The following is a 15174-nucleotide window of genomic DNA, read 5'->3' on the forward strand; positions in this document are numbered from 1 at the left end:
ACTCAGAATTAGCTACATCTGATACGTGTATATATATTGACTTGATACTCTCATGTAGTGAAAGAGAATATGAATGACCGTTCTACAAGCATGAATCAGTGTGTCCTGATTTTACTATTAAGTGTTTGTTGAAAAGTTTCCATGCACATTACGGTACTGTAAAATCACACCTTGAGAGTCTGCCAAGTCTAGCACTGAGAGTCCTGAGAGTATGCGTGTCTGTAAGTCTTGGTTGGCTTAAAAACTCGTTGTTTTGTGTTTTGGAATGCACTTTTTATTGTTAAACCTGTCAATAGCATAGGTCTGGAAGGTAGTTGATTATTTTACAGTTATGAATAATTATGGCAAACATTTCGAGTCAGTAAACTCCAGTGGAGCAAAAATACTATAAGAGCTCTATACGAAATTGAATTTACAATAACACCATGAGAATAATTATACAGTGATACATGACTGTACGTAGTAACTTGCCTCTCTCTATATATATAGTGCAGCATTATGCTCTATATAGTATCTTATATAATTATTATATATATAGTGGAACCTTTTATAACGGACTCTTTAAATAGCGGACCCTCCCAATAAAAGACACCTCCGAATATATAGCAGACAAAACCTCTTGCACCAACTTGTCCGTTATTCGGAGGTTCCACTGTAGTTATAATTAGTACATTTGCTTCTCAGGTTGGTTAAGACTGTTTCACAAATAAGGGCCATTAAAATGAGAGAGAGAGTGCATTATTGCATAATTGTCATTGTGAAATGGTTTCATTGTGTACCTTTTTTATATACGTGAAAAGGATCAGGATGATAACAACATTGCCATGGTTATTTCCATGTTGCTTATTTAATAACCAAAGAATGCTGCCAATACTAATCACTTTTATGTACAATCTTACTATCCGCAAAAGAAAGCTCTTACTATAGTGCATAGAAACTAGATGGATACTTATAGGACTGCATGCATGCTATCACGTATTTTGTTACAAATCATAAATGTCACGATATTTTACAAGAAATGGTAGTTGTTTATAGAACCTTCTTTATCTTTGCCTTCAGTCATCTTCTCACTCCTAAGGTGGATTACGAGGTGTTAGATATCGATCATAGACCTCCTCCACCACTCTGTGTGCATTGTAGTCCTCATCTCTAACTCTCCTTTTGTACCAGCGAGCCAGGACACAGTACAGAATGAATCCAAGCAGACTCATAGCGGCCTTGATTCCAATCACAATCAGTGCCATTTCATTTTTTTCTGAGGCAATTGCACCACTTATAAAAATACCAGCATATGTAGAGGTAACATAAGTTACACTCATAAAAACAGCAAATAATCTCCGCATGTTGTATGGGGCCTGAGCACAAACTAACTCCATAAGTGCACAGAGAAAAAAATTTGACAGCAAACCGCTCGACACAAACGATAAAATACTTATTGCTTCGTTTTTGTGAAGAACCTCAAATAATTGTATCAAAATGAGTACTATACTCAACATTAAAGAAAGGAAGGAAATACTACCGATTCTTTTTAGAATACTTGGAAGTCTATCTCTTAGAAGTGGGTAAATAAGGAACTCATTAATCAGGGTACTGATCATAGACCACCACTGATCACTGTACGTGAAATGGAAAAACATGTCAGATTCGCAGTTGGTGAAATTATTCAATTGAATTTTTATAGTTGTAGGATTAAAAGCAAGCGCAAAAGAGATTAACCATATTGGTAGACTCATAGCCAACAATCGTAAAATTGATTTAACGTCTTCAACTTGTTCTGTAGTGAATGGTCCACCGTATCTCAACTTTCCCAGGTCCATTCTTGAAGGTATATCTTCCTCCCAGTATGTGAGAGCACTGCGATTGAGGGGAGCCTTGTGCTTGGCTGCAAACTTGACAATCTGACAAATAGTTTTAAAAGATTTTGGTGGGTTAGGCTCGATAATCAACCAGCTTTTAGCGAAAAGAAAGTCAAGAATAAGAATAAAACTTGCAAATATAGGAGGACACAGACTATATAGCTGGGTAATACTTACTGAATCTACAACTAACCCGAAACAGTTGTCCTTCAAGACAAAATCCAAAAACTCCCCAATCCATCTACCAGCACTTATACTGAACACAATCCAAGCGATAAAACTAGTGATACTAGAAGATGATGCATCAGGCATCTGATCCAGGCCCAGCTGTAGTATACACATGAAACATGTGAGGGCCACCACACCCAAACACAATAACATACAGTATACGACTTCATTGATGAGCCTGTACTTTCCAAAACCAAAGCCGTATCCTAGTCTAGGACCGAGGACTAGGACGTATATGCTGGAAACCATTGTTACAAGAAACAGGAGGATAAATCCGATTCTTGATATTGTGTAGTCCTGAAGCTTGGAATGGGCTAACAATCCGAGACACGATGTTATCAGCAGAACTAACGAAATTGATATCGCACCTAGCCACACAGGATACATTACTTTAACTACATTGACTGTGAAAACGAAAGTCCTAGCTGCAACACTCGCAAGCAGCATCCAAGCTAGAACGAGGTAGGCTCCCTTTGAGTAAAACTTTCTGACTCTGTATTTACAACTCATTTCGACTTTTTGTCTAATACAGTATGCAGTGATTTAGTCTCTAGCTACGATGGAGCTTTTGCATCTATGCAATGCTACATAAATGGAGATGCTCTGCATACAGGGTAGTCCCGTACCATAGATTAGAATAACATATTATGTGCACGCAATTAATCTAAATAATTAAACGGCACTCATATACCATTAACATTAACATTAAAGCAACAATTCATAGATGACATTAATTATCTCAAGATAGACTATGATAATGCACTCAATAGCTAGGCACAAGCAATATACACAACACTGCATGGAGTTAGATCAAACTGCCATTTCAGTAATCTGTTATTATTATAGCTATCTTAATACTGAACTCACTGGGCTATAATTGTATTGACAACAAGTCCCACAAAAACATATACAATGTGAAAAGTTGCTACGATTGGCCGGGGGGAAACACCAAAAAGCGTGGAAACAAGAAATCCGACGAGAACAACGTCGTCATTCATGTATACATTTTCGAGAATGTTTTTGCTGGTAGTTTTTCCATTCTATTTTTCACATTGCTGGTATAGATAGCGCGATGTTCAATTCCCTATAATTACACATACAGTACATGAGACAATAATAATTTGTGGGATAATGATTTGACAGTGCATTTTGTGCAAGCTATATATCAAGTGAATTGAGTTGTGTGCTCATTTTCTAATACAGTAGTGTAGTACAGGCAAACACACTAGATGGAAGTATAGTCTGTAGATTTCCTAATTGTATACATTTCCTAGTTTTAATGTCAATTTTGATGTATTTTAGAGACAACTCGGCCTGCATGGGAGGAGGTCATGACATTGTAACGGATTGCTTTCGCCAGATTTCCAGGATTTTTGGTGCTTCCTCCAGCCAATCCTATAGCAACTCTTTTAATGTTTTTGTGGGGCTTGTTCCCATGCTTTTTTTGGTCAGATCGTCGAATGGAGATGGTATAGTGGGTGTCTTCGTGTATTGCAATGTCTCCGTAAGTTTATAATTTTATAGTGTTGTCTTGTTTTCTCGAAGGAATTAAGAGAGAATATGTGCATGGCTACAGTTTTGTTAGACTCGCAAGCCACTCTTTTTTTCCCGAAAAGGTGGCTTGCGAGTCTACAGTTTTGTCTGTTTATATAATGTAGTATATGCATGTAATTATAGATGCAACAGATGAGAATCTAGGAAGAATAACTTGGAAGACAGAATAGCTGAGGTAGTTCTGTTTGTAGTCACAATTTGTTTTTCGAGTACTGGCCGCTGTCTTTTTGAGCGGATGATTAATTCGAGGCAAACCGATAAGCGATCGCAAATCTGAGGAAGTGCCGATGGCCAAGACTCAATCTTGGAAACCTATTGCAGAATATCATGAGGATGCTTGTACAACCAGGGAAAGCTTATCAAAAAAAAACTTACTTATAGGCCTATCACTGTAAGGATGGTCATGAAATTAAAAGACATTGCGTGTTGTGTAAATGATAACACAGTTATCAGTATTGAAATAGGAGTTCAATGTTTGGCAAACATTCTCAGTCCAAAACAATATAGCTCAGTCGAGTCATTTTTATCATACGAAATTGAAACAAGAGTAGTTTTTGTTGACAATTAACACCATGAGAATGCCAGTTACACATGTAGTGAGTGTGTCAAATAAAGGTTTTCCACAAGCATGCAACATCACACAATTTGACAGTTTGATATTGTAAACTCCAGTCAACGAAAACTATAGCCTAAAGATGTCGGAGGAATGCAGCTCAGCACGACCATCAAAATGTAAGTGCAAGTACAGAGTGAGATGCTTCTATTCAAAGGGAACTTTTCTTGTCCTACTGTGGACAATACTGAAGGGGTTAGCACTCTCCTCAGCAATTTCATCTTCACAATTATCTGATTCTGGATATCCAAGCTGGCTCGTAGTATTTCCTGTTGTGTTTGGGTTGTTTGGAGCTGTTTTATCCGGTTGGCTAGCTGATGCTAAATTTGGGAACTATAAGGTGATGAAATATGGTTTTATTTTTCAGTTCTTCGCATTAGTAGGCTTCAGTACTTGTACCCTAGTTCCTATCTCTGTTCAAAACAAGTATGTCTTTGCAGTGCTGTACTGCATACTCAGTAGTTTGTTCCTAGTAGGAGTAGTGGCCAGCATCATTACTTCACTACAGTTAGGTCTGGATCAGATGCCTGATGCTTCCTCTTCTAATATCACCAGTTTTATTGCCTGGTTTGTATTTTCCTTAAGTTTTGGTAGCTGGTTAAATGATGCTTTATCTTCTACATGCTTATTACACGACAATATCCAGATACATACTTTGATACCGGCTGCATCCATTGGCTCTGCACTTCTAATTGATTTCATCTTTGCTAAGAAATGGCTGATATTTGAGCCGAAGACACCTCAATCTCTCAAAACCATCTATAAAGTTCTCAAGTTTGCTGCCAAGCACAAGGCTCCCCTAAATCGCAGTGCTCTCACATACTGGGAAGAAGACATACCTTCAAGAATGGACCTGGGAAAGTCGAAGTATGGTGGACCATTCACTACAGAGCAAGTTGAAGATGTGAAGACTATTTTAAGGGTGTTAGTCACCAGCTTCTCCATATGGGTCATCAGTTTTTCTCTTGCTATGCATCCTCACATTTCACTAACTATCAACCCTTTGAAATGGACATATTGTAATTCATATGTAGTGGGTCTCTTTACGTACAACTCATGGTGGTGTGTTGCAGTTGATACTCACATACATGAGTTTGTTTTGTACCCCATGTTAAGAGATAAAGTTCCCAGCATTATAAAAAGAATCGGTTTTGTCTCTCTAACGAATACGATTTTCAGTATCGTTTTCCTGATTTTAGAGCTTGTTCATAATTTTTCAATCATTGATGATAACACAAACGACTCTGTTGTAACTCTTTTATACTCATTTTCAAGAGGTTGGCTGCTACGGCTTCTTCTTTGTGCAATGTTGGAGTTTGTTTGTGCCCAAGCTCCCTACAACATGAGAGGATTATTTGCTGGTTATATAGTTTTCATTTCTATGCTATCAACCTTTATGGGTGAGTACTTTAGCCAGTTCCCTTCTACTATTAGACTGCACTTATTTGGAGTGAGGCTAGGTGTAAGTCTGTTTGGACTCATCTTGTACTGTGTCCTGGCTCGCTGGTATAAGAGAAGAGTTAGAGACGAGGACTACTGTACACAAACGGTCGTGGAGGAAGTCTACGATCGCTACATGTCTGCTCAGCATTAGTTTCACTATAATTATAATTATTATATATGGCAGATTAACTTTCTAGTGTGTGTGGATTGCAATTTACTACAATGATCTGCCACGGCCTATAAGTACTATAAAGTAGTGCATGCATGCATGGGAGAACTATAACACAATTATGTGGAAAGGACAGTATATAACATTTGTACTAGATAACTACAACTGCATGTATATATATTTTATGCATAGCTTAGAAAAGTATGATTTATTGTTAATAGTGAACTGTCACTATAATTATTCTGGTTATTATAGTTCATGACCTTAGTAAAAAACTTCTTTTGTGTTTTGGTTTTGTATAAATAGCATGTGTGTCTCTTTGTGAATATTGTTTGCTTATTGTTACCTGAACCGGCCTCTGTGACGACGCATTTGATCCTGCCAACAAGTAGTAACTCCCCCTAATAATTATTATAGGGCATTATAAAAATGGAGGTTTCAGTATTTATGGCATTATGATAATGTTGTTTCTGCATGTGTATATAATTATGTGACACAGTATACATTGGTGTGTAATCCTGTTACTTGTTTCATTGTATAGTAAAACCACACTCTGTAGTTGTACAGACAACGTTAATGAAACTGATAGCGTTTGTAATAATTATAGAGATAGAGAGAGTGTGACTACAATAAGAAAACGTTTGCTATTAGATCTAGTATTAATTGTTATACTAGTATACAAATCTTATGATGAGAGCCAAATCAATAACAAGCAAGTGCAGAAGGAGGTGCTTCTATTCCAAGGGAGCCGCTCTCATTTTGGTCTGGATTATGCTGGTGACCATAGCATACATCTCTGGAATAAATACAGTTAAAGCGTATGTAGAGCTAAAAAATGACTTTATCTTACCAAAGTGGCTACCTGCTATCCCACTTGTGTTTGGTTTGTTGGGAGCTGTTTTCTCGGGATGGCTAGCAGACGCTAAGCTGGGGAACTACAACGTGATGAAATCAAGTTTTGTACTATTGTTGTTCATAAGCTCGTGTTTTAGTGCATTCACCCTAGTCCCTGGTATCATGAATTACAAATATGTTGTGAGTGTCTTGTATTGTATAGGTGAGAGTATTTTTTTAGTAGCTGTAGTAGCATGCTTGGTTACTTCATTACAGCTTGGTTTGGATCAGATGCCTGATGCTTCATCTTCTAGTATCACAAGTTTTATTGCCTGGTTTGTATTCAGTATCTACACTGGTGTTTGGATCAGCTCTTTTCCAAATTTGTTGATAAAATTCTGTTCAAATACAGCTATTTGGTTTATCCAGCTATACAGCATAGTTCCACCTCTTTGTATGACTATTGTCCTAGTTTCAGACTTAATATTTGTAAAAAAGTGGTTACTAATTGAACCAAAATCTCCTCAGTCTCTCAAAACCATCTACCGAGTTCTCAAATTTGCAGCCAAACACAAAGCTCCCATCAATCGCAGTGCTCTCACATACTGGGAGGAAAATATACCTTCAAGAATGGACTTGGGAAAGTCGAGGTATGGTGGACCATTCACTACAGAGCAAGTTGAAGATGTAAAAACTATCTTACATTTATTTCCTCTCTGCTTAACGCTATGGCTACTAGGGGGCTCACTTGCAATCTTCCATCCCCCAAGTTTTGTGACAGTCGCTCCAACAGGCTGGACCTCGTGTACTTCCAGACTTCTGTCCTTATTCACATACAACTCTTGGTGGTGTGGTATGGTTTGGACAGTCTTATATGAGTTTGTGATTTACCCAGTGATACAAAACAGTCTTCCCAGCATTATTAGGAGAATCGGAATCATTTCTCTCCTCATAACAACTCTCAGTATTGTGTTTCTAATTCTGGAACTAGTCCTCTACTATCACAGTGATTTAGTGGCAGTCGATTCTGTCATTGATATTATACATTCAGTTTCTAAAGGTTTGCTCAAAATACTGCTTTTTAGTACCATGCTGGAGTTGGTTTGTGCTCAAGCTCCATACAACATGAGAGGATTGTTTTGTGGGTGTATGGTGTTGGTGTTGGTTTTATCCTTTATTGTTGGCTATTATTTCCCATCAAATATAAAAATGACAATATATGGGGTTAGAGCGGGCATCAGTCTCCTTGGATTCATCCTGTACTGCCTCCTGGCACGCTGGTACAAGAGGAGAGTTAGAGACGAGGACTACAATGCACAAACTGTTGTGGAGGAAGTATATGATCGATACTTGTCAGCTCAGCATTCTGGACATGCCGAATAAGATTGTGTAGTATATACGTATTGTAGTACGTATGTGTGTATACATGTACATTTTGAAGTTGGTTTGTGTATGTGTGTGCACTTAGTTTAATGTGTGATTGTTGTTTTGTATTGTTAGCTAGTGCTTAATAGTAAGAGATTACTTGTCCAGTAACGAATAATAGTCAACACCATGCAGATACACGAGTATAAGAGTGCTAAATATAGACTCTAGCTAAATATACACAACACCATAATAATTATGTAATGTTCAATACAGTTACATCACAAATTTTAGTTATGGTTTACGAATGCATGTTAAGTGAAGCAGAGCCGATAAGGTCATACCTTCTTTTTGTTTGGTGCATGTTAGATTACATTGTCTATAAATCGCTGTTAATGTTATACAGTAGACTCTCGCTATATTCCGGCTCTGAAGTACGGCCACCTCGATATACCGGCCATTTGGTTTGGCACGGATTGCTAGCTAGATGTTTACTGCACAAAACTCGCCCTGAGCCACTCGATATTCCGTATACTGGCCATTACTGGCTGCCCCAAACTAGGTTTTCAATGTACGTTTATTACAGCCAGATATGACGTTTTGGGTGTGATTTGGCTGAATTATCCTCGAGACAGAACCGCAAAATTAGTCATTAGATTCGAGGTAAGGTCATTTTTTTAGCCGCGGCTGTTTTCTGAAATGTGGCCACCTCGCTATTTCCAAGGGCCGGATTAACGAGAGTCTACTGTATATCCTTGAACTCATCAATCTTGCAAGTTGACTCCGCGCTTAGCTATAGACGTCTATAATTATAGTCAATGCTAAGACAGAACTCGGCTAATTATGAGGTGTTCTATAACATGTTTGAAGAAAAAGTTACCGTATAACGGGAAAATTTGGAAATTTAGCTATTAGACGCCGATTTAAAACTGCCAATATTATTATAGCTCTTATGAGTCAGTGTTCTCGCACATATAATAGTTCGATTAATAAATAATAACGTAAACAAACTCTCTAAAGCCATTCTCGTAATTCATTATTATTGTATATAAGGAGCATAATTATATAAACACACTATAGAGTACCTATAATGCATTACCGGCACATCTATACTCGGAAAAGATATCATTATATACCTGTGCCTCATGCTATTCCATCCATTGAATGAACTGAAGTTGGTAAATATAACCAGTAAAGTCGCTGGATCATTGAACAATCGTACTTTAAAATACATAAATAATAATTATTGTTAGTCTTTATGCACATTGTACACAAAGCACAGTTAATCTATAGTCATGAAAGGTCAAAGTAAGTTTGGTTCCATTGTTCAACGGTCCTACACTCCAGCTGAAAACACAGTCCACCGCTATCGTTGCCAGTCTCTATAACAGTATAGAGAGCTTGATAATTAGTCAGGAAGAGTAGTACAATACCAATCAGCAGGATACACCATGCTATGACTTCTTCTACAGCTGCCTTGGTAGTGTACTGCGATCGAATGCTTATGTTGTTATCTTGACCACGTTTTTTGTATCGAGCATATCGTAGCTTGAGGTAAATTGCCGCAGGGTAGATGTAGAGGATAAGCACTCCTCCTATAGAGCTGACAAAGTTCCATACGATTCCAACCTGCATTCACAGTATAAAGGAATGTAAGCATGCATGTTTTGTATATACAGTGGACTCTCGCTAATCCGGCTCTCTGAAGTACAGTTATCTCGATATACTGGTCGTTTCCTTCGACACGGATGCTAGCTAGATTGTTATTGCACAAAACTCACCCTGAAATGCGGCCACTCCGAAATGGTTTTTACTGTTATTTTATTTTTTACGGCCGGATATGATGTTTTGGGTGTGGTTGGATGAAAATTGGATTACACTAAACAGAGAGCATAATGATCCAAATATCTTCGAGACATATCCGCAAACTTATTCATTAGATTCGAGCCATGACCGCTATTTTAGACGCGGCTATTTTATGAAATGCAGCTATTCCGGCCAAACTGCACTGTCCCAAGGGTGACTGGATTAACGAGAATCTATACTGTAATTATTACCATGGAGGAGCATTCATACACTCCTGATATTACACACAGGCCGTGATAAAAATGATATTTGCTTATAGATTTTCATTCATAACGCTACCTCTTTAGAAATACATTCAATGAACAAATGCAGCTAGTGATGTTTGATTTTAATTACATGCATAGTGTGGTATAGCTCCTCAAATGTAATGTCTGTTGGTCTAAATAACTACTGTAAGACAAACTTACGTTCAAGATGAAGCTGGCTGGTATGAACGAGAGTGCAAAAAACATGTAGGTCTCACAGAACCAGATTACTGTCGGAACCTGTGATTGTGCATGATCGAGTATAATAATTATTTTTATGCCAAATTGCACCATTAACAATTAAGATGAATTTTTCTAGCCACTATACACTTGACTTACACTAATTAGGCCATTTCTTCTCATTTCAGGCCAAAAGAGAGTTAATAGTTGATGGTGTCAGGCCTTTATAGATAATAAGCACAAACCTTATGATTGCCATGTTTAGATTCACCAGCTGATCTTGAATCTTCCTTGCCAGTGCTCCCACTGCATTCTGAAAGAGACTGTAATTCGTCCTTATCACTTACACTGTCAGGTTTGGGCGATTGCATATCAGTTTCGACGGTATTAACATTTTCAGATTCTCCATTTGCTCTCAAATTAGTATTTTGGCCATTCTTCGTCGACTTCTTTTTCTTGCAGAATTTACTTGAAATAAGGTCGTGTACCAGTAGGAACACACTGAGAGAGTGTGTGGTGCATGTGCACGGATAGGCATATAAGTACACAGGGAGAAGGGGTGCATGGATGGTTCACTTATAGGGTCTACCATGGCATGCGGTACTTAGCCACAGCAAATAACTGTAGTATTGCATGCATTCTCGAACTGTATTTAATTAGGATGGATTGAATTCTAACTGTTCTCAAACATGAGCTACGTGCAGAGCAATCTAAATTCATATGCTGTATGAATCCAGGCCAAGAATATCACCTGTTTGTAGCGTCTCTGCCCGGGTGCAGTCCCACAGGGTAACTGGTGATTAGCATGAAAAGCAGGGCCACACGAGCAGCTATCAACAGGTAGTTACGCCTCGAGTAGTTTAATATTACATTTTCCTTCAAGTTTTCAAAAAACTGCATGCGTGTGGGGTGAATGAAGTAATACGTCCAATGACACAATACGATACTACAAATAAATATATTGGTCCTCAGGTACAAAATTGTCACTAACGCTTACCCTAAAATATCCTGCAAAAACCGCAATATTGAAGATTGTATACGCAATCACAGCGTAGCCAATGTTGATGGCATACAGCCTCAGTTTTGTAGGTCGACCTCTTAACTCCTTCTGAAGTCGTACAATGTTGAACTTGTATCAACACATTTACAAATGGACAACAGTTTGAAACAAAATGGATATAAATTATTAGTAGAAGCAGCATTGGAATAAACATGATGAGCATGCACAGAACTGCAAAAATAGCATACTTCAGATGATCCCCTGAAAATGGCGTCAAGTTACCTTGAAGAAATACAACAGTTTGATAGAAGATATTACCCTGGCCGTATACATGGGTGATATTAAGGATTTGACTACAAACTTTGAAGCATCGGGAAAACACAATCACGAGCACTGCTGATAAACCGTGTATAATGGACGACTTAATAGTAGAGTAACGAAAACAACTGCATTTCTGCAGAATATTACAGTAGTTTATCAGGCCAACAGTTATGATTACCAAAAGAAGTACATAAACAACAGTTGTAAACTTGAACATAAGCATATCCATTGTTGTGGCTCCTCTCCATAGGCAAAATGAAAGGTTATCATGAAGGAAGAAATCTAAATTGAACACATTGTAGATCATTCTGGTTATTGCATGTGTATATATGATACACTGGATTTGGAAATATGATGAATGAATTTCCAGTGACAGGTATAGAATCAATCACTTGTGAAAAGAAAATAAATCCATTGACTGCGCCAGATGTGAAACTAATGTTTAGTACAGTTGTCAAGACAAATAAAACAGTTAGTGGGAAAAGCTCAGATATAATGTAAAGAAGCCATCCGTAATCACACGATTCATTTTTTTGACAGTTGTGATTCATCCCATGATAATGAACGGAATAATTCTCTCGACATTCACCACAGAGCCTTCCAGTTCGATAAATGCCACAGACCTCCTTGTCAAGCATCTCTTTAGTTTTAGGTAAGACTGAGTTTTGATCAAAGTGATTACAATAGCCACCAGGACAGTATCCGTATTCAAAATTACGTGTGTTGTTATTGAACCCAAACCAGTATCCTTTTTGCAAATGTGCTTGAAATAGTTTATAATCACACTGATGTATGGGTCGAAATGCCGTTTCCAAAGTTGAAGCACTGCAAATGCAGTTTTCGGTAGATTCATCCAAAAAATACCCTGGTGGGCATTCCAAGAGAGATATATTGATGTTAAGCCTCAATTCTCGATATCCTAATTTTTGTAGTCTTAGCACACTATCACTTCCAGGTTGCCCATTTAGTTGCACCTTTCTATTGGATATATACGTGTACGGTTGACCGAGTTTGACACTTGATGTATTTTGACTTAGTGTTGCGTAGTATACTGCATCTATTGTTTGGTAGTAATCATTTATTACTGATATTGGCAAATTAGTTTTACGTCCAGGGTATACTTTAAAGTACTGGTTGTCACCAAGAAACATTGTTTTGTTTATTTGAAATTGTCCTCCTGAAGTTGATAGATGACATTTGATATCGGCAGCATGGAAAATGAATGTACCAACACAGGTGAATGTATGTGCATAGTGATGAGTCGTACGTTTGAATCCCTCAGTTGGATGATTGCATGCAGTAATACACGTTTGTAATGAAGGAGAGACGATGTCATGGCCAGCAGCGTAACATTCAGTTTGATTGCCCTCGGCAATCTCAGCGTAATTGTCTTTAAATTCAAATGTTACATTCGAATTTTTTGAGTCAACTGATCCATGATATTGAATAAAACAACTTCTCGATGATACAAAGTTGTGTTTGTCAATGTTGTACTCATAGATAGCTCCACCCCTTCTCAAAGCAGTGTTTTTATTGAAAGTAAATGAGTTTTTTCCATCACAAACAAAGCTGATAATCCAACAAATGCAATTGCACCACCTTCAAATCCGTCATTTCCGACAAACTTGCATATGGTCTCAGGTCTTGTTGTAATGATACTAGATGAAAGGTAGAGTGCAGAGCCTGAGTTACCTTCAAATATTATCAAACCACTAAATATTGCATTGAAATCTGTAAGCATCATTGAACCCCTTCCATTTCATAACCTGTATAGTTCTGAGAATCCAAACTCACTGTATTTGATCTGAATTCACAGTTATGAAACACTGGTACTGGTAAGAATCCTTTAGATAAAATCTCCCATACATGTGGAGCAATATCAATTGCTGATCCGTATTTAGCTTCATTTTGTGTCCAATTACAATGATAAAACTCCAAGACATTGAGCAAATCAGATTTTTCTCTTCGAATTGAGTAGACTCGAATCCCTCCCCCATAAACTGCCCAGTTTCTTTCAAATGTACAGTGATTAAAATGCACTGTATTGTTGGATATTAAAGCAGTATTGTAGCCTATGTCCACACCACCACCTCCAAAATGTTTACACGTATTATCTTGAATCGTAGCTTAATGATGTTGTGACTGCTAGAGTCTTGTATGACTATGTAGAGACCACCTCCCCAATTTGCTTCGTTAGCTCTGAATGTACAGTCACGAATTGTAAATGTATTGAAGTTAGATTTCCCACTTAGCTGTATTGACAGTCCACCACCTCTGCCCAGCCCTTGGTGATTTAGCCGTGAGTTATTCTTGTATTGCATGTATTTTGAGCCCCGAAAATGTGCAGTTAGCCAGCAAATAACGATTCCCCCTTGCTCTCATATTTTCAGGCTTGCTGTTAAAATCTGTGCAGTAAACACCAGTTGCGCAGACAGTGAATTCAATGTAAAGTCCACCGCCTCGGAAACAATTTTTGTGTTCTGCTGTGAATTGTGCTCGAAAACAGAATTTAATATCTCAACAACTCCACTGACATCATACATAACAAGACCAACTCCAGAATTGTTGAAGACATAAAGTCCATTAACGAAAAGGTCAGTACAGTTAATAATGTACAATGCGCTGCTCAGTTGAATCGTGCTATTCATATACTTGTCCTCGGTTGTACTGTCATGTACCAAGCCACAACCAACTATTTTCAAACTTCTGATAGTCAAGCTGGTAACGTGTACAAACTTTAGGCCGCCTTCGATCCCATTGCATCTTAATGTAGTGTTATTCTTGCCAACAAATGTGATATTGGTGAGATTGCTCAAAATAATTGGCTTGGAAATATCAATATCTCCTGAGCAGAAACGAATTATTGTGTCATTTCCAATCTTCTCCGTATCAAAAGTAATATCACACTCTTTTTGATGACCGTTCGTCTCTATAGAACAAATACAGTTTGAATCTTGTCCAAATGCGATGTGGTGTAGGATGATGATAGCTGTTGCTAAAAGCAGCATGAAGTGTCTCTGGTTACTCATCTTCACAGACAAACTTAGTCTGTCTAGAACTGCTCAGCTATATGATATTGAAACCCAATAATTATTATTGTTATAGATATAGGAGTAGATTGAAGTTTTGGGGTAAATTAATTGTTAGTAATCAAGTTAAAATCATTATACTATCATAAAGAGAGCCAAAGCAAACTGATATTATAGTAGTTGTATTCGAATAAGGGCTATATACAGCAAAAAATAACGAAATGTCACAACCATTGTTGTTAACTTGAGCTTCACTCTATATATATATAACAAGAGAACTTATTTCTTAATGCCTTTTAAAGTTTTCTTTGTCAGCCTGTTGTTTGGGTGTGTATATTGTTGAAATCAAAAATAAAATTTGTTTCCTACTTCTGGCTGCAGAGAACAAACAACTTAGATCTAGCAAGGGTAACATAATAATTATTATAACACCAGGTATAGTGCTATATGCATGTAATAATGCTGTCGAAG

At 37.6% G+C, this 15174-nt stretch overlaps 1 protein-coding gene across 4 annotated transcripts; it reads right to left on the reverse strand.

Moving 5' to 3' along the window:
* Window positions 1–749: 749 nt before the first annotated feature.
* LOC135347648 (uncharacterized) lies at window positions 750–14806 on the reverse strand. 4 transcript variants are annotated; one of them, XR_010398491.1, is made up of 6 exons: window positions 11351–14806; window positions 11105–11247; window positions 10513–10854; window positions 10336–10413; window positions 6210–6264; window positions 750–1073 (listed from the first exon to the last, which is right to left on the reverse strand). XR_010398491.1 is itself a non-coding variant. In XM_064545686.1 (6 exons), the coding sequence occupies exons 2-6, from the start codon at window positions 11158–11160 to the stop codon at window positions 1060–1062; spliced, it is 459 nt and encodes a 152-aa protein (XP_064401756.1). In that variant the 5' UTR covers window positions 11161–11247; window positions 11351–14806; the 3' UTR covers window positions 750–1059. The 4 variants fall into 4 exon arrangements, 1 of the variants encoding a protein (XP_064401756.1); XM_064545686.1 differs by having other exon boundaries at window positions 10599–10854; XR_010398490.1 differs by lacking the exons at window positions 750–1073; window positions 6210–6264 and adding an exon at window positions 9255–9691 and having other exon boundaries at window positions 11351–14805.
* Window positions 14807–15174: the final 368 nt, after the last annotated feature.

This window comes from Halichondria panicea, chromosome 14 (assembly GCF_963675165.1).
Source record: "Halichondria panicea chromosome 14, odHalPani1.1, whole genome shotgun sequence".
Lineage (NCBI taxonomy): Eukaryota > Metazoa > Porifera > Demospongiae > Suberitida > Halichondriidae > Halichondria > Halichondria panicea.

Coding starts and splice junctions, on each gene's coding strand:
- LOC135347648 (XM_064545686.1), bottom strand. CDS start 11,160: ATGCTAATCACCAGTTACCCTGTGGGACTGCACCCGGGCAGAGACGCT. Junction 10,414..10,598: donor CTAAACATGGCAATCATAAG/GTTTGTGCTTAT, acceptor GCACAATCACAG/GTTCCGACAGTAATCTGGTT. Junction 6,265..10,335: donor CAGCCAGCTTCATCTTGAAC/GTAAGTTTGTCT, acceptor AATAATTATTAG/GGGGAGTTACTACTTGTTGG.